Source organism: Mixophyes fleayi, chromosome 4 (assembly GCF_038048845.1).
Source record: "Mixophyes fleayi isolate aMixFle1 chromosome 4, aMixFle1.hap1, whole genome shotgun sequence".
Lineage (NCBI taxonomy): Eukaryota > Metazoa > Chordata > Amphibia > Anura > Limnodynastidae > Mixophyes > Mixophyes fleayi.
The window spans coordinates 221,640,889-221,659,378 of record NC_134405.1 but is presented as its reverse complement, the minus strand read 5'-3'; the positions used below and the strand labels follow the sequence as shown (position 1 = coordinate 221,659,378).

The following is an 18,490-nucleotide window of genomic DNA, read 5'->3' as shown; positions in this document are numbered from 1 at the left end:
GCATGCATACTCCCAGGACATGTAGCAGCAATAGTGAGTGCACATTGCACCCCTGAAGAAAGATGCAATTGAAGCAATAGCAAATAACAACTGTGTTTTATGTCAATCAGTGAATTGTAAAAAGTACACTGGTTTAAGTCACAATGAATTGACTTGATTGTATACCTAGACAACAAATGGCACTAATGGCAAGTAACAAAAAAATATTGTTTTTTGCACCATCAGTACATTTAAACAAATACAGCAGTTGATATAACAATGAATTGCCTGTGTATTTCCAGATATCTGAGTACTTAATGGTAATGACAAATATTTATGTTTTGCACTGTTAATGTATTTGGAAAAATACATTGGTTGGGGACACAATGAATTGCCTGTGTAGTTCTACACCTAGATAGGTAATGGCACAAAAGACATCTGTTTAATATCAGTCAGTACATTTAAACAAGTACAATAGTTGAGATCACAGTGAATCACTTCTGTATTTCTACATCCTAATAGCTAACAGTTTTAATAACAAGTACCAAATCCAACTGCATTCTGCCTATTTCATCAGTGTCTGTAGTGAGGGTGTAAATTGTGTAAGAAAGAAATAAAGAATAAGAAAAGATAATTCAGGCACACAATGCTGCAGTACTGTTTATACAGATAGTATGATAGTCTGGGGCCTGATTCATTAAGGATCTTAAATGAAGAGGTATCTTATTTCAGTCTCCTGGACTAAACCATGTTACAATTCAAGGGGTGCAAACTAGTTTTCTGTTTTGCACATAAGTTAAATACTGACTGTTTTTTCATGTAGCACACAAATACTTGATAGCTTATTTGTACAATGAAATTTAAAGTTGATATTTGTGTGCTACAGGAAAAAACAGTCAGTATTTAACTAGTTTGCACCCCTTGCATTGTAACATGGTTTTGTCCAGGAGACTGAAATAAGATACCTCTTCATTTAAGATCCTTAATGAATCAGGCCCCTGGACTACAAACAGTCACAGAGAGCAACTAAGGACATTTTCCCTAGTTAGATCCAGAAAGAATCAGTGTCTGAGGGGCTTTAAACTCCTTGTATAAGTCTATAGACATGTGATTTGTTGATACTTGCTGATTGTCTTAATTACCTGTCATGCAGTGTACTTGGCCTGATACTCTAGTAGGTATTAATCATTCATGGGATTTGTCACAAATCTAAAATGATTTGCAAATTAGTGCCCATGTGGTGGGTGAATCATTGAAATTTTGCCAAATTTTAGAATTGATTGAATCTATTCACATATCTCTAGAGAGGCACACTGACAACAGCCCTCCCTGCTGCTACCTCCTGTTACTTCCTTGGCGACATATCTGCATGAACCAGCTAAAATCTTTTACCCATACCCCTGTTGTGGCCACTGAATGAACCCAAGCTGAAGGATCAGTCGACAGGATATTGAAATAATGCTTTTAAGGAAAAGAGGTCAAGTCTTGGACTTCATTGTTGCCATGACTATGTCCAAATCACTGTGAAGGACTTAAGTTAATTCCACAGCATCAAAGAAAGATAATTGGAGTATTCAGTATATAACCACTGTGTTCTGACATCAGAATGCACCAGTTATAAAAAATATTGTTATATCTAGATGGTCATTGACATTATATGGCAGATAGAATGCAATTATATTGGTATTGATTGCCATTTTGTTTTTTGTTTTTATATTCTTTTGAGCAATATAAGACCTTTTCATGTCCACTTTCAATATCAGAGATATTTTTATGCCCCAAAGGATATTTTACCATGGATCAAGAACAGTAAACATTATATTCTAGTGCTTATCATTATGTTTGGTTGTGTAATTTTATTTATATAGTTTAACAATCCCCCCAAAACAGTGAAAAATGCACAACAAAATACTTCACACAGAAGTGCAGATATAAGAATTAGTAATTAATAGCAATGGTTTAAGTTTTGCTTCTAGAAACATTGGTCCTATTTCTCAATGCAACTTATTGATATAAAACAAAAGAGTTGCAGAAATATTTATTTTTAGTGTTGGATTATAGAGTGGTCATATTATCTTTTTTTGTTTTTACAAATAAACAAATAGAAAAATAGAGCAACCTTTTTAATGCTTAAATCTCCACTAGAAGGAAAGAATTATTGCCTTTTAAAAAAACATCTTTATATATGTTTTATCATTTTGCAAATCCAGCCTATTCATTTATAGCTATATCACTATATCGTTTTAAATTATCTAACTTTTTTATGGGGCACTATCTAGGGTACTAGTATTTTTGAGGTGCAGTGTTCAGGATCACATATTAAATTGAGTGACCAATTCTGACAAATAAATCATACAATTAAAATGTAAATTTTATTATATACTCATAAAAATACATATTCCCGACCATGGCCTTATCTGTGTGGAGTTTGCATGTTCTCCCCGTGTTTGCGTGAGTTTCCTCCGGGTGCTCAGAGTACTTGGGTACCTTTTAACGATGAGGGAAACCCCGACAACAGATACCCAGACATAAATAAACCGAAGGTGTATTCCCCAACACAGTGCTAATATTGACAGCTTGAAACACAGTTCTGAAACACTGCAGACGAATGAAGATCCCGGCAGGCAGCGTTGATGTCACTTTGAAGGTCCACACTATGATTCCTGCTGTTAACCTGGTAATTTAAGGAGGCGCCACATGTACAGTGTACTTGTCTCTGTAAAGAACATTGTACAGGCGGTGCCTCCTTAAATGACCAAACTAAAAGCAGGAATCATAGTGTGGAACTTCAAAGTGATGTCATCGCTCTCTGCCAGGATCTTCATTCTTTGACATTGTTTCAGGTCTGTGTTTTAAACTGTCAGTATTTTAACACTCTGTCAGGGAATACACCATGGGTGTATTCATGTCGGGGTATTTATTGTCGGGGTTTCCCTCATCGTTATAATGCTACCACCGTGAATATTTTCGTATTAATCGGTTGAATTGTGATCAGGTAATAAGGATATTATGGGACCAGACCAAGAGTATCTAATGTCAGAACAAAGGTTTACCATATATATTCAGTTTACTAAACTCTCAATTTGTTATATCTTCATTTCTCTACTTGGTAGATTATAATAAATATGACATTGTATTTGATTTCCTTCACTTCAAAACAAGAGGGCCTATTCTTATTATTTAATAGTAACTTCCTTTTTTAGTTTCATATGTAAATACATTTGTTTCAGGTTTTATTATAAGAACAATCTCTGATTTTATACATTTTATCTAGGATTCCATCAATAGCATTTGTGTATTTCTTCTCAAAATGTGAGCATTGTTTGTTTAAACACAGATTCCCATGCATGACAGGGTAATGACACATACATTGTAATTATTCAGAGATTTCAATGGTGGTTTTATCCCATGCCATAATGTTAGCTAGCCAGGCCCGGCGCTCCCATTAGGCAAGGTTAGGCACTTGCCTAGGGCGCCGAGCTCTGGAGAGCGCCTGGAGGGCGCCCTCCAGAATGAAAATTACTTGAAAACTGTGCGGCGACCGATGACCATACCTGTCACGGCCGCTGCACAGCATTCAGGTGCACGGGGGAGGGGGGAAGAGGCTATTGCTCACCACCGCCGCCTCTCTGCTCCGTCTCCTCCCCTCCACTCACTAGTGTCAGTGAGTGGAGGGGAGGAGACGGAGCAGAGAGGCGGCGGTGGTGAGGAGGGAGGAGGGCGCCGATTTTTGCGGGGGGGGGGGGGGGGTTTCCTGTGTACCTAGATCTCAGAAGTAAAATCATTTATGGCCATATAACTTTTGTTACATTTGTGTGCATATTTTGAATCAAAATTTGTTTCAGTAACTGGAAGTATGTGACTAATGTTTGTCTCATATTTAATGCAGTCAGATTATAGAGCATTTGGGTGTATTACCTCAGTTCCTAATGCACTTGTATATAATTAATTATTCATATATATATAAATGTATACTGTACATTGCTATGTTCCCAAATGCTGGCTACAGTGCTCTCACATAAACTGTTTCCAATTCAGAGCTGTTATTTTGTAATGAGTATTCAGCGTTATTCTGTTACTTGTTGCCAAAGCATCATATATGCCATGGTTGCTGGTATTTATCAGCTAAAAGACTGTTATGTTTGCTGTGTATGCATACAGTATATCTTAATTACCACTAATATAGAGCTGCTGATAATTATTCAGCGTTATGCTCTATCATTCCGTTATCTTGTTGTATTATTATATAATAGCAGCATCTTAGTGTATCTCTCTTCTCCAGTGTTTCAGTGTTGGGTTAAACCTACAATTTTGTGTTAACTTTATGGGCTTGTGTCTTCAAATAACATAATCTAATTCATAGAGAACATCCATTCTGAAAGACATCAAGACAGTGCTAAATTCTCGCCAACACCCTCCCCACCCATTTTCCATTCTGTTCAGAGATCTTGAGCAATTTTCATGCAAACAAACCTATCCACATCAGGGGCGCACAGAGGATTGTCGGGGGGGGGGGTGTTTCTCCCCGCCGACCCCAAAAAAAACCGAGAGAGCTGCTGCGCATGCGCAGCAGCTCCGTTTCGCCAGCGCTGTCCTATACAGCAGCCGCGGCGCTGTCTAAGAAGCGTCTGTGGCGGTGCTGTATACAATACAGCACCGCCGCGGACGCTTCTTTCACAGCGCTGCGGCTGCTGTATAGGACAGTGGCCACTTAGTTAGCGCAGGGGGTTTTCTAGAGACTCAAAAACCCCCCCTGCGTGCGCCACTGCACATATACACTTTAAGGGCATGTTACCAGACAATGGCAGATATCCTATAAAATTCTAAAGAGAACAGGAAATGACTATTAAAACATATACTTTCTTATAAAAAAGCACTGAAAAATGTTTTTAAGGAATGAATAAGCACAGAAAGGACATTGTTACATCTTAAATACAGACATTTTTCCTAGAACATGATGTATTGTATAGCTATTCTACCAAACATATTTCGAAGATTCCTCCACTTTTATAGAATGTTCTCATTTATGAAGTGGGCCTACAATGGCAATATCACATAATGAATCAGCATTAGTAGGCCTTTTATATTGCTATATGAGATTGCGCATGCATCTGCAGATTGGTCCAGAAGCAGCAGATCTCAGACCTGTTGCTGGGTTAAAGAGGCAGAGAGAAAGCAGTTCCTTCCAAACATGGTTTAAATTCGAGATACAGCATTTTATTTAAAAGAAAAAATATTTAGATAAAATGGTAGCAATGGAGATTCTGTACATTTGAAGAAGTACCTGAAGTTATGGAGCAATAGAGAGTATTCAGACCTACAAATGAATCTGCAAAATATCTGACTTTCACCAGGAAAAGGCCCAAACCAAATGCCAATCAAGGCTTAAATAATACAGACCCCTTAACTCAAATATTTAATCTTAAGAGGAGATATATTATAAGGTGCCATAAAAACATAACTGTAATGGTCCGGAGACTGAATTGCAGTCCAGTGGCAAGAAGGAAAGCAGACCACTAGAGGATAGTATAATAAAGAATCGTCAACAACAGCTGGGTATGGTACCCAGTGAAGCAAATAAGGCAAAAGGGTTCAGGCAGAGGTGAAATTGAGGACAATCCGAGGTCAGTACACAAATAGTAGATAACTGGAGGCAGAATGCAGCAACAGGAACAGGAATTAGATCACTGGCAGGAGCACAATAATCTGACACGGAAGACAGGATCAGGCAAGGCTTATATAGGAAGTCAGAGGGTGGAGCTAGAACATGCTGGAACATCAGGAGAACAGTAAAACTTACTTAGAAAAAGGGTATGGAGCTGTCCAGCAGCCTGAATGGCTCAGTCAGCAGACCAACAGTGACCTGATGCAGAAGCTCCAAGTTAAAATCCTAACAAAAACACATTATAATCAGTTATACGTGTCAGGGAGCCTAGGGAAACCTTAATTTGTGTATGCTGTCAAATCCTGTGAACATCCGTCCCTGCCCTATCAGAGCTTACAAACTAAATTTCCTACCACACATACAGGCTAGGGTCTACTTTTGTTAGAAGGCAATTAACTTACCAGTGTATTTTGGTGTGTGTGGGAGGAAACCTGAGTACCCAGGGGAAACTCCCAGAAACACTGGTTGAACATACAAGCTCTACACATATAGGGTAATGGTAGGAATTAAACATGTGACCCAGTTCTTGAAATTTCAGGTGCTTAATATAACAGAATACTTTAATGAAATAAATTACAGGGAAATTGTGCATATTTGGACTTCTTCCCAATGTAAAGGTAGTCCTCAAAACATTTTTAGCAAAGAGTCAGTTTTCTACAAAACCTTTAGATGGGAGAACCTCAGCTACCACTAATGAAGAAATGCCTTCTGCTCAGTCTAGGAGCATTTTATATAGACTAAACACATGCAAATTTATGTCACAACAATGTTAAATATATCAGCACTCAAAGGAAGCTATTATTCTTAAATGTTAAACAATTTAGAAAGATAGAATCCTCCAGAAGACTTGGAGGGACATTTATCTCTCCAACACTAATTTCAACGCCTCTGATCTGGGTATCTCCTTTGTTTCCATGATGTCTGACTCCCCATACACCAATATAAATATGCACAAGAGACAAATGAAATGTAATAAAAGAAAATGGACATGCTATGCAAAACATTGCCTTGACTCAGGATACATTGATTAGAGGGCCAATGTGAGATCATCCCACAACAGCAGAAGCCGAGATGGGTGTTCAGACATAGAGGAGATTTCCCCTAGGACATAGGAACATTTAAGGGGACAATTTCCTCAACTTATCCATTTAATTTAAGACCATGTTAACCATACAACAAATCTGTTTTTAACAAGGGTTTGAATTTTGTACTAAATAATAGGTTACATTTCTGCAAAACACTTTTAGATGTAAATACATTAGCCCACAATGTTATTCTGAAGAAATATTTTTACAGATATAAAGTATAATAACAGATAGTTCTTCTCTGGCTATAGCATTGAAATTAGGGAGGTTACACAGGCCATCAAAGATCTCAGGATACCAGTTGCCCCCCTAAGGAATCCAATACCCACTTTAAATTTTAAGGATCTAACAGTTGTTTCGGATCTGGATGAACTAATGTCAGGAAGTAAAAGGGCAATGCTGATGAAAAAAAAAGAGAAATAAAGATCCATTAAACAGTTCAGAGAAATTAATGATATATCCTCAAGCCACTCAGATAAGGGAGGATGCAAGGTGGTATTGAAGTTGGATCAATGCTGAAATCATGAGGCAATTGCAAGATAGAGACTCTTATACTAATCCTGTCAAAACTTTTCAGGTGCAGCCAAGAATTAGCTAACCATTACAGAGACACAGAAAGAGATATATCATCTGCAGAGGACAGGTGCTTCCCTACTTTCAAAAGCATTATGTACCGTATATACTCGAGTATAAGTCGACCCGAATATAAGCCGAGGCACCTAATTTTACCACAAAAAACTGGGAAAACTTATTGACTCGAGTATAAGCCTAGGGTGGGAAATGCAGCAGCTACTGGTACATTTCTTTAATAGAAAAAACTTGTCAGCTGACCCAACACCACTCTGTTTGCAGGATAGACTGTTATAATAGACCATAATGCTAAATCAATTGCTAACACTAACATCAAATAACACTAACACTTTTTAAGACACTGTGGTACACTATTCAGAAGAGCATACAACTCAAATTTCAGGACAAGTCAGGCAGAGTAAACAAATATTTAGATACCAATTTATAGGAAATAAAACTGTAACCTTCATGATCTGCACTTGTACAGAAATGTTCTAGAATTTAATGGAGCTCATTGATGCACTGCCAACACTCACAGATTCACAAGTGTATGCGCCACATTATCTGCACGGTAAGAGACACTCCTCTATCATCCCACACCTCACTCAAAGGGAACTAACTGTTCAGGAAGTACTTAAACAGAACAGTATGCAGCATGCAGGAGCTATATTACACAAAATACATAACATGCATGTCCTTTATATATACACAGTGTCCTCACATTAACCGTTTACTAGCCACTGACTACACGATCACGCAGCCCTCTAGGAATCTTGTGAATAAACAAAGACTGCTTATAAACAAAGGACTTACTACTACAGTACAACTGAACAAAACGCAGATGCTGAAAATGAAATTCATACCAACGACGCTGGCTGACATGAAGAAGGCATGTGGCAAGTGTATGTGCCTTATGTCGCAGGTCCCGTTGAAAACATGTTGCTACTATCGAGAGAGAGAGAGAGAGATGTTTCACTCACCTCCGCAGTGGAACGCATGTGCGTTCCACAGACAGGAAGTTCGGCATTTGAAACACAAATGCAGAACTTCCTGTCAGTGGAACGCACATGCGTTCCACTGCGGGAGTTAAGCTGTTCCACTGCGGAAGGTAAGCTGCTGACTCGTGTATAAGCCGAGGGGGAACTTTTTCAGCATAAAAAATGTGCTGAAAAAGTCGGCTTATACACGAGTATATACGGTACATGACAATCGAGATCTCCACTTACTACCATGGGCTAAAAACCTGCAAATTATTGTTCAAAGCATCTACGCAAAAAGACCATGATGATGTGTCTTTAAATGCTAGGTTTAGCGGAACTGGCAGTATGTGTCTGGGAAAGAAATGAATGGCATGCACCTATACTTTCTCTGGTTACTAAATGCCATACAATTCCATTTTTATTTGCCTTATTATCACATTTTTAACAACCGTTTCATTAACATTTACATGTCTTCTTTTGGTGTGGGAGGAATGGGAATTGTGTTGGGAATCATGGAGTTCTCATTTCTCATGTTTGCACTATTCTGTTATAGCACCCTCAAAACCTCTGTGATATTTAGCAGTATATTTATTAAAGGGTAGAAAGCCCTGTGACACACCTGTTTTTGCCTGCGATAGGCATGTGTCTTATACATCAAGGGGGTTCCCACGTCCATATATGAAGGGTGCTGAGATTCAGCAGGTTTGCTGGAGATAGCTTCCACATGCAACTCATGGGGACACCTATATAATAAGCTTATAACTTGACATAAAATAGGAAAATGAAGGAAAAAAAATGCTTTATTATTGATATAAATGTTTTCAATAGTGAACACTTATTAACTATTTTTTATTTTTTTAATATTTTAAATCTATTTTTAATTTTTATTTTTATTTTTTCTTGCAAAGTGGAACTGAAAGCCCAGGTCTGGACTTTCAGTTACACTGTCTCTTGTTTAAAAAGATATTTCTATGTGTGGAACAAGTTGGTGCAAAGGTTAATCTTTTTATCTTTATCTTTCTCCAGTCAATATCTATTTGGTTTCTATGAGAGTTTCATTAATATTGTAATAATTGACTAATATTTCCTTTCAGATTCATGGATGACTTAAAGGATATGCTTGGATTCACACCCTACAAATACTATTATTATATGTGGAAATACATCTCTCCTATACTGTTAACTATTTTGCTTATAGCAAGTATTGTCCAAATGGGAATCACTCCACCAGGTTATTATGCATGGATTGCTGAAAAGGTGGGTGCTAAAATCTAAATAACATTTGTTCCATGTGGATGTTTGCTTCACTGAAATAAGGAAAATGTATTCATTTAGAGGGGTTGTTCACTTTGCATAAGCCCTCCTTAATCAAACATGCTCCTCATTTATAGCTAATAGTGGTCCCCACCAGGAACCCTTTACTCCCTGAAGCATAGAGCAAGCTTGCATCATGGATCTTGGTGCTGGAATATTCTGTCCGTCCATAGTGCGTCAATAGCAGTCTTTGTGAGTGAGCTGTGGCCAGTTTGTAGTGTGCTCATTTTTTTTTTCAATGAACACAAGTCAGTGCGAGCCATCTCTCAGCTTCAGGTAACAGGGGGAGGAGAGACACCACTGTTTGCTATATGTGAAGGACTTTATTCAAAAGTAGACAACCTCTTTAAAACAACTTTTTAGGGACGAGTATGCGTACAAGTAGAAGTCACGCTATTTATAGAACATGACAGCCCACTGGGTCAATGATTTTCCCAGGAGGAATTAAGTATGACAAGACTTTTATTAAGACAAGATCCCTCATATATACAGTCTGTTTTACTCATGTTAGTGTACTTCAGTATACTGTATGATAGCGATTCCTGCTCTGAATGAGAAGTACAGTAGAGGCAGCCTTTCTGAAACCATGAAGAAAATTAGGGAGAATTAGCCATTATCAAAAAAAAAAAAATCCAAATCATGAAAAGATATCATGTACTGTAAATCTGTTATTTACTCATATTTAATCATGAAAAAATAGCAAAAATAGTTGCAGCAATACAGTAAATATGTACTGTTCATGCACACATCTCCTGTATCCTACACAGCTCATAGTGGTATTGCAAGTTGTTATTGAAACCTTTCCCACATCTATGGCATCTTCTCTCATTCTGCAGTCTTGACACAATTTATATGTACTTCCAACTGTATCTCACCGTTCCTCTGTGGGGCTGATACCTCACTTGCTTAGGGCTGTGACACTTCCTCCGAAGTGTATTATTATTATTATTATTATTATTAATAATATTATCGTAGATTTATAAGGCGCCACAGGGCTCTGCAGCACTGTACAGTAGGGACGACAAGGACATACATAAAACAGTACATACGTAAAACAAGAACAGACAAGTCAGACAAAATGAATGGAGACATGAAAACAAAGGGTATGGGGGACCCTGCTCATTAGAGAGCTTACATTCTAAAGGAAAGAGGGCACAGCTGAAACAAGAGGAGGGAGTGTGGCTCAGAGTGGAGATTGGGATAGTTGTGAGGGTGCATTAGTGTGAATTAGTGTGACGCCCGCATCCGTCTCTTTCTCTCTCAGGATGCCACCAAGACCATCATACACGCACTCAGCATCTCCCGCCTGGATTACTGCAACCTCCTCCTCACCGGCCTCCCCCACTCCCATCTCTCCCCCCTCTGCTCTGTACTCAATGCGGCCACTAGACTCATCTTCCTCTCACACCGCACCTCCTCTGCCTCCCCTCTCTGCCTCGCCTTACACTGGCTTCCCTTCCCCTACAGAATCCTTTTCAAACTCCTCACCACCACTTACAAGGATCTCTCACACTCTACTGCCCCCTATATCTCTAACCTCCTCTCCATTCACACTCCTGCTCGCTCCCTGTGCTCAGCCAATGATCGCCGCCTCTCCTCCACTCTTATCACCTCTTCCCACTCCAGAATCCAAGACTTTTCCCGTGCAGCCCCCCTTCACTGGAATGACCTCCCTCGTTCCATCCGCCTCTCTCCTACTCTGTGCTCCTTCAAATGTGCACTGAAAACCAACCTCTTCCTTAAAGCCTAGCAACCATCTGCATAACCCCTTCATCTCCTCCACTCGCTCTCTCCCTTGCCTCATCTGGCTTCCCTTGTGTCTGTTCTGTTTTCCCTCCCTTAGGATGTAAGCTCACATGAGCAGGGCCCTCTTCCCTCCTGTCTCCCTACCTGTTCTTCTGCTCCGTGTTTATTGTAAATCTTGTGGCGCCTAACAAATAAAGGATAATAATAATAATAGTGTTATCGAGGATAGGGTCACCACTCAAAAAGAGATGGGTTTTCCAAGAGCATCTAAAGAATTGAAGGCTGTGGGAAAGTCTTATTGAGCGTAGTAGGGAATTCCATAAGTGGGGAGCAGCACAGGAGAAGTCTTGAAGGCGCGAGTGAGAGGTGGTTATCAGAGACAAGACAAGGCTCAGGTCAGAGGTAGATTTAAGAGGACGGGAGGGAGAGTATTTTGATATGAGATTTGAGATGTATGCAGGGGTGTTGTTGTTGAGGGCTTTGTAGGTAAGGGTAAGTAATATGAATTTGATTCTGGAGGACACAGGGAGCCAGTGTAGGGATTTGCAAAGTGGTGCAGCAGATGTGGAACGGTGAGAGAGGAAGATCAGTCTTGCAGCAGCATTTAGGATGGATTGAAGTGTGGATATATGGGTGTCAGAAATGCCAGATAGCAGGAAATTGCAATGGTCAAGACGGGAGATAATGAGAGAATGGATAAGAGTTTTGGTAGCATGTTGAGTAAGAAAAGGGCATATTTTGACAATGTTTTTAAGGTGGAGTAGACAGGACTGGGAGAGAGTCTGGATGTGAGAAATAAAGCAGACAGCGGAGGCAAGTGTGACACCAAGGCAGTGGAGTGGGCTTTTGAGACTGAGGAAATTGTGGTGTTATTAACAGTAAGGTAGATTTGAGGGCAGTTGATGACTCTGGCACGAGGGAAGATAATAAGTTCTGTTTTGGACATGTTGAGCTGTAGGAAGTGTTGGGACATCCATGTGGAGATAGCAGAAAGACAGTTGGTTACTCAAGATAGTATAGGGGAAGAGAAATAGTTTTGGGTGTCATCAGCATAGAGGTGGTATTGGAGGCCGAATGAGCGAATTAGTGCCCCAAGAGAAGAGGTGTACATTGAAAAAAGTAAAGGGCCAAGAACTGAGCCTTGTGGGACCCAAACAGATAGTGGAGGTGGAGGGGAGGACGTGCCAGAGGTAAAAACACTCAAAGAGTGGTTCGATAGGTAGGATGTGAACCAGGAAAGGACTGTGTCATGAAGGCCAATGGAGTGAAGGGTGTGTAGGAGAAGAGCGTGATCAACAGTATTAAAAGCAGCAGAGTTGTCTAGGAGAATGAGTATGGAGAAATTACCATTAGATTTTGAAGTAAGTAGATCATTGGTCACTTTTATTAGAGCAGTTTCAGTGGAATTTAGGGGATGGAAGCCTGATTGCAGATTGCCAAGAATGGAATGAGAGGAGACAAAGTGAGACAGGCGTTTGTACACTAGTCGCTCAAGTAGTTTGGATGCAAAGGGGAGGAGAGAAATAGAGTGGCAGTTGGAGAGAGAGACTAGATCAGATAGTGTACTCTCAGCCTTACTCGCTCCTCCTCTGTGGGAGTAATATCTCCCTGGGCTCTGACACTTTCTTCACTGTGTTCTCTCAGCCCCTCCTCTACACACAATGCTGTCTCTCCACAGCAGCACTCTGACTTCTGAGAGTCTCTACTCTCTTAATGCAGACATGCTGCCACTTGCAGTGGTCCCCCCTCTTAATTGGGGACATACATGGGGCTCTCCTCCTTAACATAAATTGTATGCAGCAGCACATAGGGTATGTCGGGAGAACATAGGGCTCCTCCCTTTCATCCCGGGTCCCCGTCTTTCTCTCTTTCTCTTTCTTCTCTCCAATTCCCCTCTTGCTGACAGCCCGTCCTTCTTCCACTCATAGCTGTCTTAAAAGGCACCCTGGTTACACCCCCTTCGAGAGGACCGCTCCTCTGCACCTTACTCACCGTTCTGGTGAGGGGGGGGGGGGGTTATGTGGCTTACTATAATGCCACAGGCGGCATTATATTTAAAATACCACTAGCATTCCTTATGTTTAATGATTAATCCTGACACTATAGGAGTTAATTGTTTGAAATATTTGCCTGCCTTCCTTTTCCTGTATCAGCGGTTTTAGTCTTTTGCTCTAACTACTCATTTTCTGATTCTAATATGGGAAAATGACACCCCATTAAAAGGAATAGTTAGCTATATCTCCTAAATGATATTAAAATCTTTCCTTTTTGTGTAATAAAAAACCTTGTGCCACCATGTAAAGTAGTAAACGCTTTCAAATATGACTGTTCTCCACTGCTATTAGCATATTTTAATAGCTACACACCTATTTTTGCAATGTTGGTGCTTAGCCTAATGCATAGATGTGACTAGCAGCTTATGCATATCAAATGTACAAATATTTCCTGATTATGGAGAGGAAAGATCATTTTTTCACACTAAGGACTTGATTAGTTGGATGTATGTCAATATTTGTGAAATATATAAATATATATATATATATATATACAAATTTTCTTAATGAGTATACGCACCAAAATATTTAAATATTTCTGTATCTGGATTTGTGCATGTAGTAGACTTGTCGCCGCTTATGCCTGGAAAGACACAACAAGGGTGACAGGCATTAGTTGACTACAATAAGGACATGTTCAGGTAAGTATAGCAGACACTGTGGAGGTGCAAAATAATTAGACATGGACACATACCCAGATATGCGTCTTTCAAGGCATATCTTTTGCAGGTACTGTTGGCCTGGTGTACAGATCTGCAATGATGATGATGAAACCTGCAGCACTATGTAGTTACCAGTAACTTCTGATTGGCTGCTTGTGTATTCACCCTATGCAGCTGATGATACTTAATTCATTAGCATTGCAGCTAGATTATATTAAGTCTCCGCCATATATTGAGAATACTTATTTGTTGTTTCCATTTGGCCTACTGCCTACAAGAAGATTCCCATTGTCTTATTAAAGCGGTAAACAACGGATGTTGAGGTGTTTGTATTTCATTCAATTTTATATGGAAAAGACAAGTTTCGCATTTAATAATAACACTGTCAAGACATTATTCTCTTGTGATTACAACATGTCATTAAATTATTATATTGTGTACAAATAGGGTACTACAACTTTCACATTTACTAGTAACACTGTGAAGCCACATCTTTATGCTCAGTCGTAAGTATACACATTTGTACGACTGACATATGCCTGATGCAGAAATACTGCTATTTAGTAGTTACGTCAACATGCGCCCATATATACACTTAATGAGTCCCTAAGCCCTCCACAAAGCAGTGGCATAATGCCTAGAATAAAGATCTAGAAATGTGTGGCTTCTCAGTAGTTATTATATGTCTCAATATATCCTACATCATAGGACTTGAAATTTCAAAACTGCTGGATAGCTATAGGTCATTGAAGCTTGGTAGCTGATTTTGTTAAAGATAATGTGATATATATTTATTCCCATCTCTGTGACAGTGTTTGGACTATTTTTTTTGTTTATCTTTTTGTTGCATTAGGCCACTGAAGAACGTCTAAGTTATCCAACATGGGGACTTGCTGTATGCATATCACTCATAGTATTAGCATTGGTGCCAGTTCCATTGGTCTTTATTGTCCGCTTCTTCAATCTCATTGATGATACCACTGGGAGCTTGGCTTCTGTCTCATATAAAAGAGGGCGCATTATTAAGGAAATGTCCAACGCTGAAGAGGATGATGCCAGTCTAATTCATGAGAAGATTCAAAGTGAGATGCCATCTCCGAACATTGGAAATAGTATCTACAGAAAGCAAAGTCGATCACCAACTTTGAAAGTGGATACCGCTCCCAATGGACGTTACGGCATTGGGTACTTAATGGCAGATATGCCCGACATGCCTGAATCAGACTTGTAATTGAGATGACAAAAATGCTTTATTTTCTTCTTGGCACTGCACACTAGCTCTTCTTAAGTGAAGAGGTTGGCTTTAATGCTTGTGAAGCACTGACAGCTGTATAATGTTCAATACAGAAATGGAAGTTGCTCAATCAATTTATAGGTTAATAGCTGTGTAATGTTCTCAGGACTGAGAACACATTGTTTGAGAGGGAGAGGGACATTGTGGGTTGTTACCAGAAGGCATGAGACTATGTTCTGGATATGGCTTTAGCCCTTAGCACTTTCTAGGAACTTAAATACTGTATGTGTCTTACCTCTCTGTGCCTAATTTTGTCCTAACATCAAGTGGCAAATTAATTACTGACATTTGTCTTTACACACATAGTAAACACCATCATTCTTAACACTGTATCAATACAATCATCAAGAAGGGCAAATAAATTAAAAGTCCAGAAGGAAGCAAATAAATTGTTGTATATGGGAATAGATTGCTGGTCCCTACATTCCCCTTAAGCCATATGAGTGGTTTGTGTATAAGCTGCAGTATTATCATGTATTATGGATATATTGTTTAGTATGGTAATATTAGAGAATCTGTTCTTCTGCGTTGCTCAGTTGAAGCTCAGGGCTATCAAACAACTGATCCATTTTAATGTCTTTTACCATGAAAAGTTAGTTTTGTGTCATTTTATTTTACTTGATTTTCTGGCTCTTTCATCAGTATTATTAACTATCATGTCGGTATGTTAGAGTCACTAAGTGGTCAGAATGTAACAGAATGTTTTTCTCCTTTGAGTGTTCACATGACCGGATTTGCCAGAGAAATATATGGCACTGGGGTGCCAGAAAAAAAAGTCGGCAGTTTATGTTGATTGTTAGAAGCATGTCCCGAATGTTTTCTATATGGAAGAACAGCATAACAAGACAATGCAATTTGTGCCAAACAAACTCACTTCTGTAAAAGTGGATATGAGTACTTGCATACTAACCAGCCTATTCTAAACTGATTATGTTCAGTTATTTTTCCCTATTATTAAAATATGCTTAATGATTAATACAGAGAACGCACAAACAGTTCTAGTACCTCATTGTGGTCAAATACAGACTTCAAATTCAACAAGTAGATGTTTCTATTTTTACATGCAGTGCAAGTGATTTCATACTTTTATTCAGCCTTCAAATTCTCACATAACAATACCATGAAATATTAATACAATTTGCACAATGACAAGAATGTACATCTATTAGAAGCATATGAACTTCCTGAAGTAGCTGAATGTTAAATTGATCAAATCAAAACACTACAGCTTTTTTGGCTGCAGATAGGCTACCAGCCAAATCATATGGTACATGGATATCTGGACATGCACATTTGAATAGGACATTAGCTGTCCAATATAAATATATACAAACACACTTGCACATATTTTTAAATATGGCACTTAAAATGTAAATCAAATGTATATATTGTGTCACTACAAACGCAAGCCTTATTGGGCTGATTATTAGTTGCAGGGGATTGCTCCAAATTACGAATTAGGGATACTTGAATTGGCTATGATTTGGTTTTTAAAGCAGTTTACAGAACTATTTGCTGGCTTAAACCAGTTCTGTAAACATAGATTGAACAGTTTCACCCACTCTCTAATTTTGTATAATATCAATGAAGCAGGATTTAATATTTTAGGTCCTGTAATGCTGAACACAGTTAGGGTGGAAAACAGTATTAGAGTCTTTAGCAGGCAGTTGTTGGAGAGAGTAATTGTCTGGTCACTACTCATAAAGTTTAACAAGAGGTATTAAATTCAGTTCTATTGTTAATACCTGTGGTGAGAAATCTATAACAGAATTTCCTTCAAACTAATCAGTTCACATTGACCTTCAATATTATTATAGCCTTTATAATTTATTTATACTAAAATTTGATTATTTTCAATATTCTTTTATATAGATGAAAATGTATTGTACTTAATTTTGTGCACACTTTCTTCTTTTGCTAGCATAATTCTAAATAAAAAAACACATAATAAAGCGGACACAATCTGTACTTACTAGTCTGTCTAGAGAGTTATTCTTTTACTAATTTCAAAAAAGTTGATTCATTTTAATACATACACCTGCACTTGATTGTACTGTATAATATATAAAGCCAATAGGGTACACTTATGTTATTAGCCCTGATAGTTGCTTGGGCTTAAAGATTTAAAATAAACCAGTGTGCTTATTATTTTCTTATGTATTAGTTGACTAGGCCATTAGTAATAAAGTATAGCACTTAAATGCTGTGGGATGTAATCTGTCCCCTTATTTGCTGTGGATGTATGACATAAAGCTGTATATTTTGAGTAAAGAACTTAATGTTATCTACCAAATGATGTGTTCTTCAATCAAGTTATGGTATGTTACAGTGAGAATAAAAGGAAATGTTGTGTTTATTGAAGCTCCTTGATATTTATTGTGGTTACATCATGTACAACATGTAGTATATTTATACATTCTACTTGTACTGTAAATATGTATATTACTATACCCTGACTAGAGCTAAAAGAAATGTTTCAAGCTAGTCGTGGAAGCAAAATTTCTCTTGTACCCAAAGAGAGCATATTTTTGATTTCTTGTGGAAACATATACAGTGTAACATGCATAAACGAAAAAAATAAATAAATATTTTTTGTATGTTTTTGTCCCCTCCTAACCTAAATTATAACTAGTGACTCTGGTATTCATCTTCAGTCATACACTTAATACCTTTTCAGTTCTATGCATGTTCCTGTACACCAGTACACCATTCCTAATTTGTATTATAATGTATGTGTTATTAAAACATTAATTAGAAGTTCAGTGTTGTGTTTTTCTTTTTCTTTTAGTTATGTATATTATATTTATTATTATTTTGTTTTATTTTTTTGTTAATTTTTTGTTGATCAGCAAGTGTTAAGCATTTGATCTCATACTTGAAAAACACAAAAAATTAACATCACTAATATGTTAGCATTAACAAGATATTAATTTAAAAAAAAAACAGTAAATGGTGTATTGAAATTTATTTCACAAGCTTACCTTTTGAGATGTTCAATGCAATAACCGTTCAATAGGTGGTGCTATTGTGTAACTAATCTCATTAACTTGTAATGGAATGTAATACGTTAGTTTCCTCTTTGATTGTATGGATAGAATGAAAGAATTTACTTTATTGCTTGGATTGCGCTATATTCAAAAA

The 18,490-nt window shown here is 38.2% G+C and overlaps 1 protein-coding gene across 1 annotated transcript in view; it reads left to right on the top strand.

The window, feature by feature from the left end:
- SLC6A15 (solute carrier family 6 member 15) overlaps positions 1-18,106 on the top strand; it is a 58,342-nt gene extending 40,236 nt beyond the window's left edge. Inside the window, exons 11-12 of the mRNA XM_075209367.1 lie at positions 9,374-9,536; positions 14,909-18,106. Of these exons, the coding sequence (XP_075065468.1) occupies positions 9,374-9,536; positions 14,909-15,286 (541 nt within the window). The 3' untranslated portion in view covers positions 15,287-18,106. The remainder of the gene's footprint in view (positions 1-9,373; positions 9,537-14,908) is intronic.
- Positions 18,107-18,490: the final 384 nt, after the last annotated feature.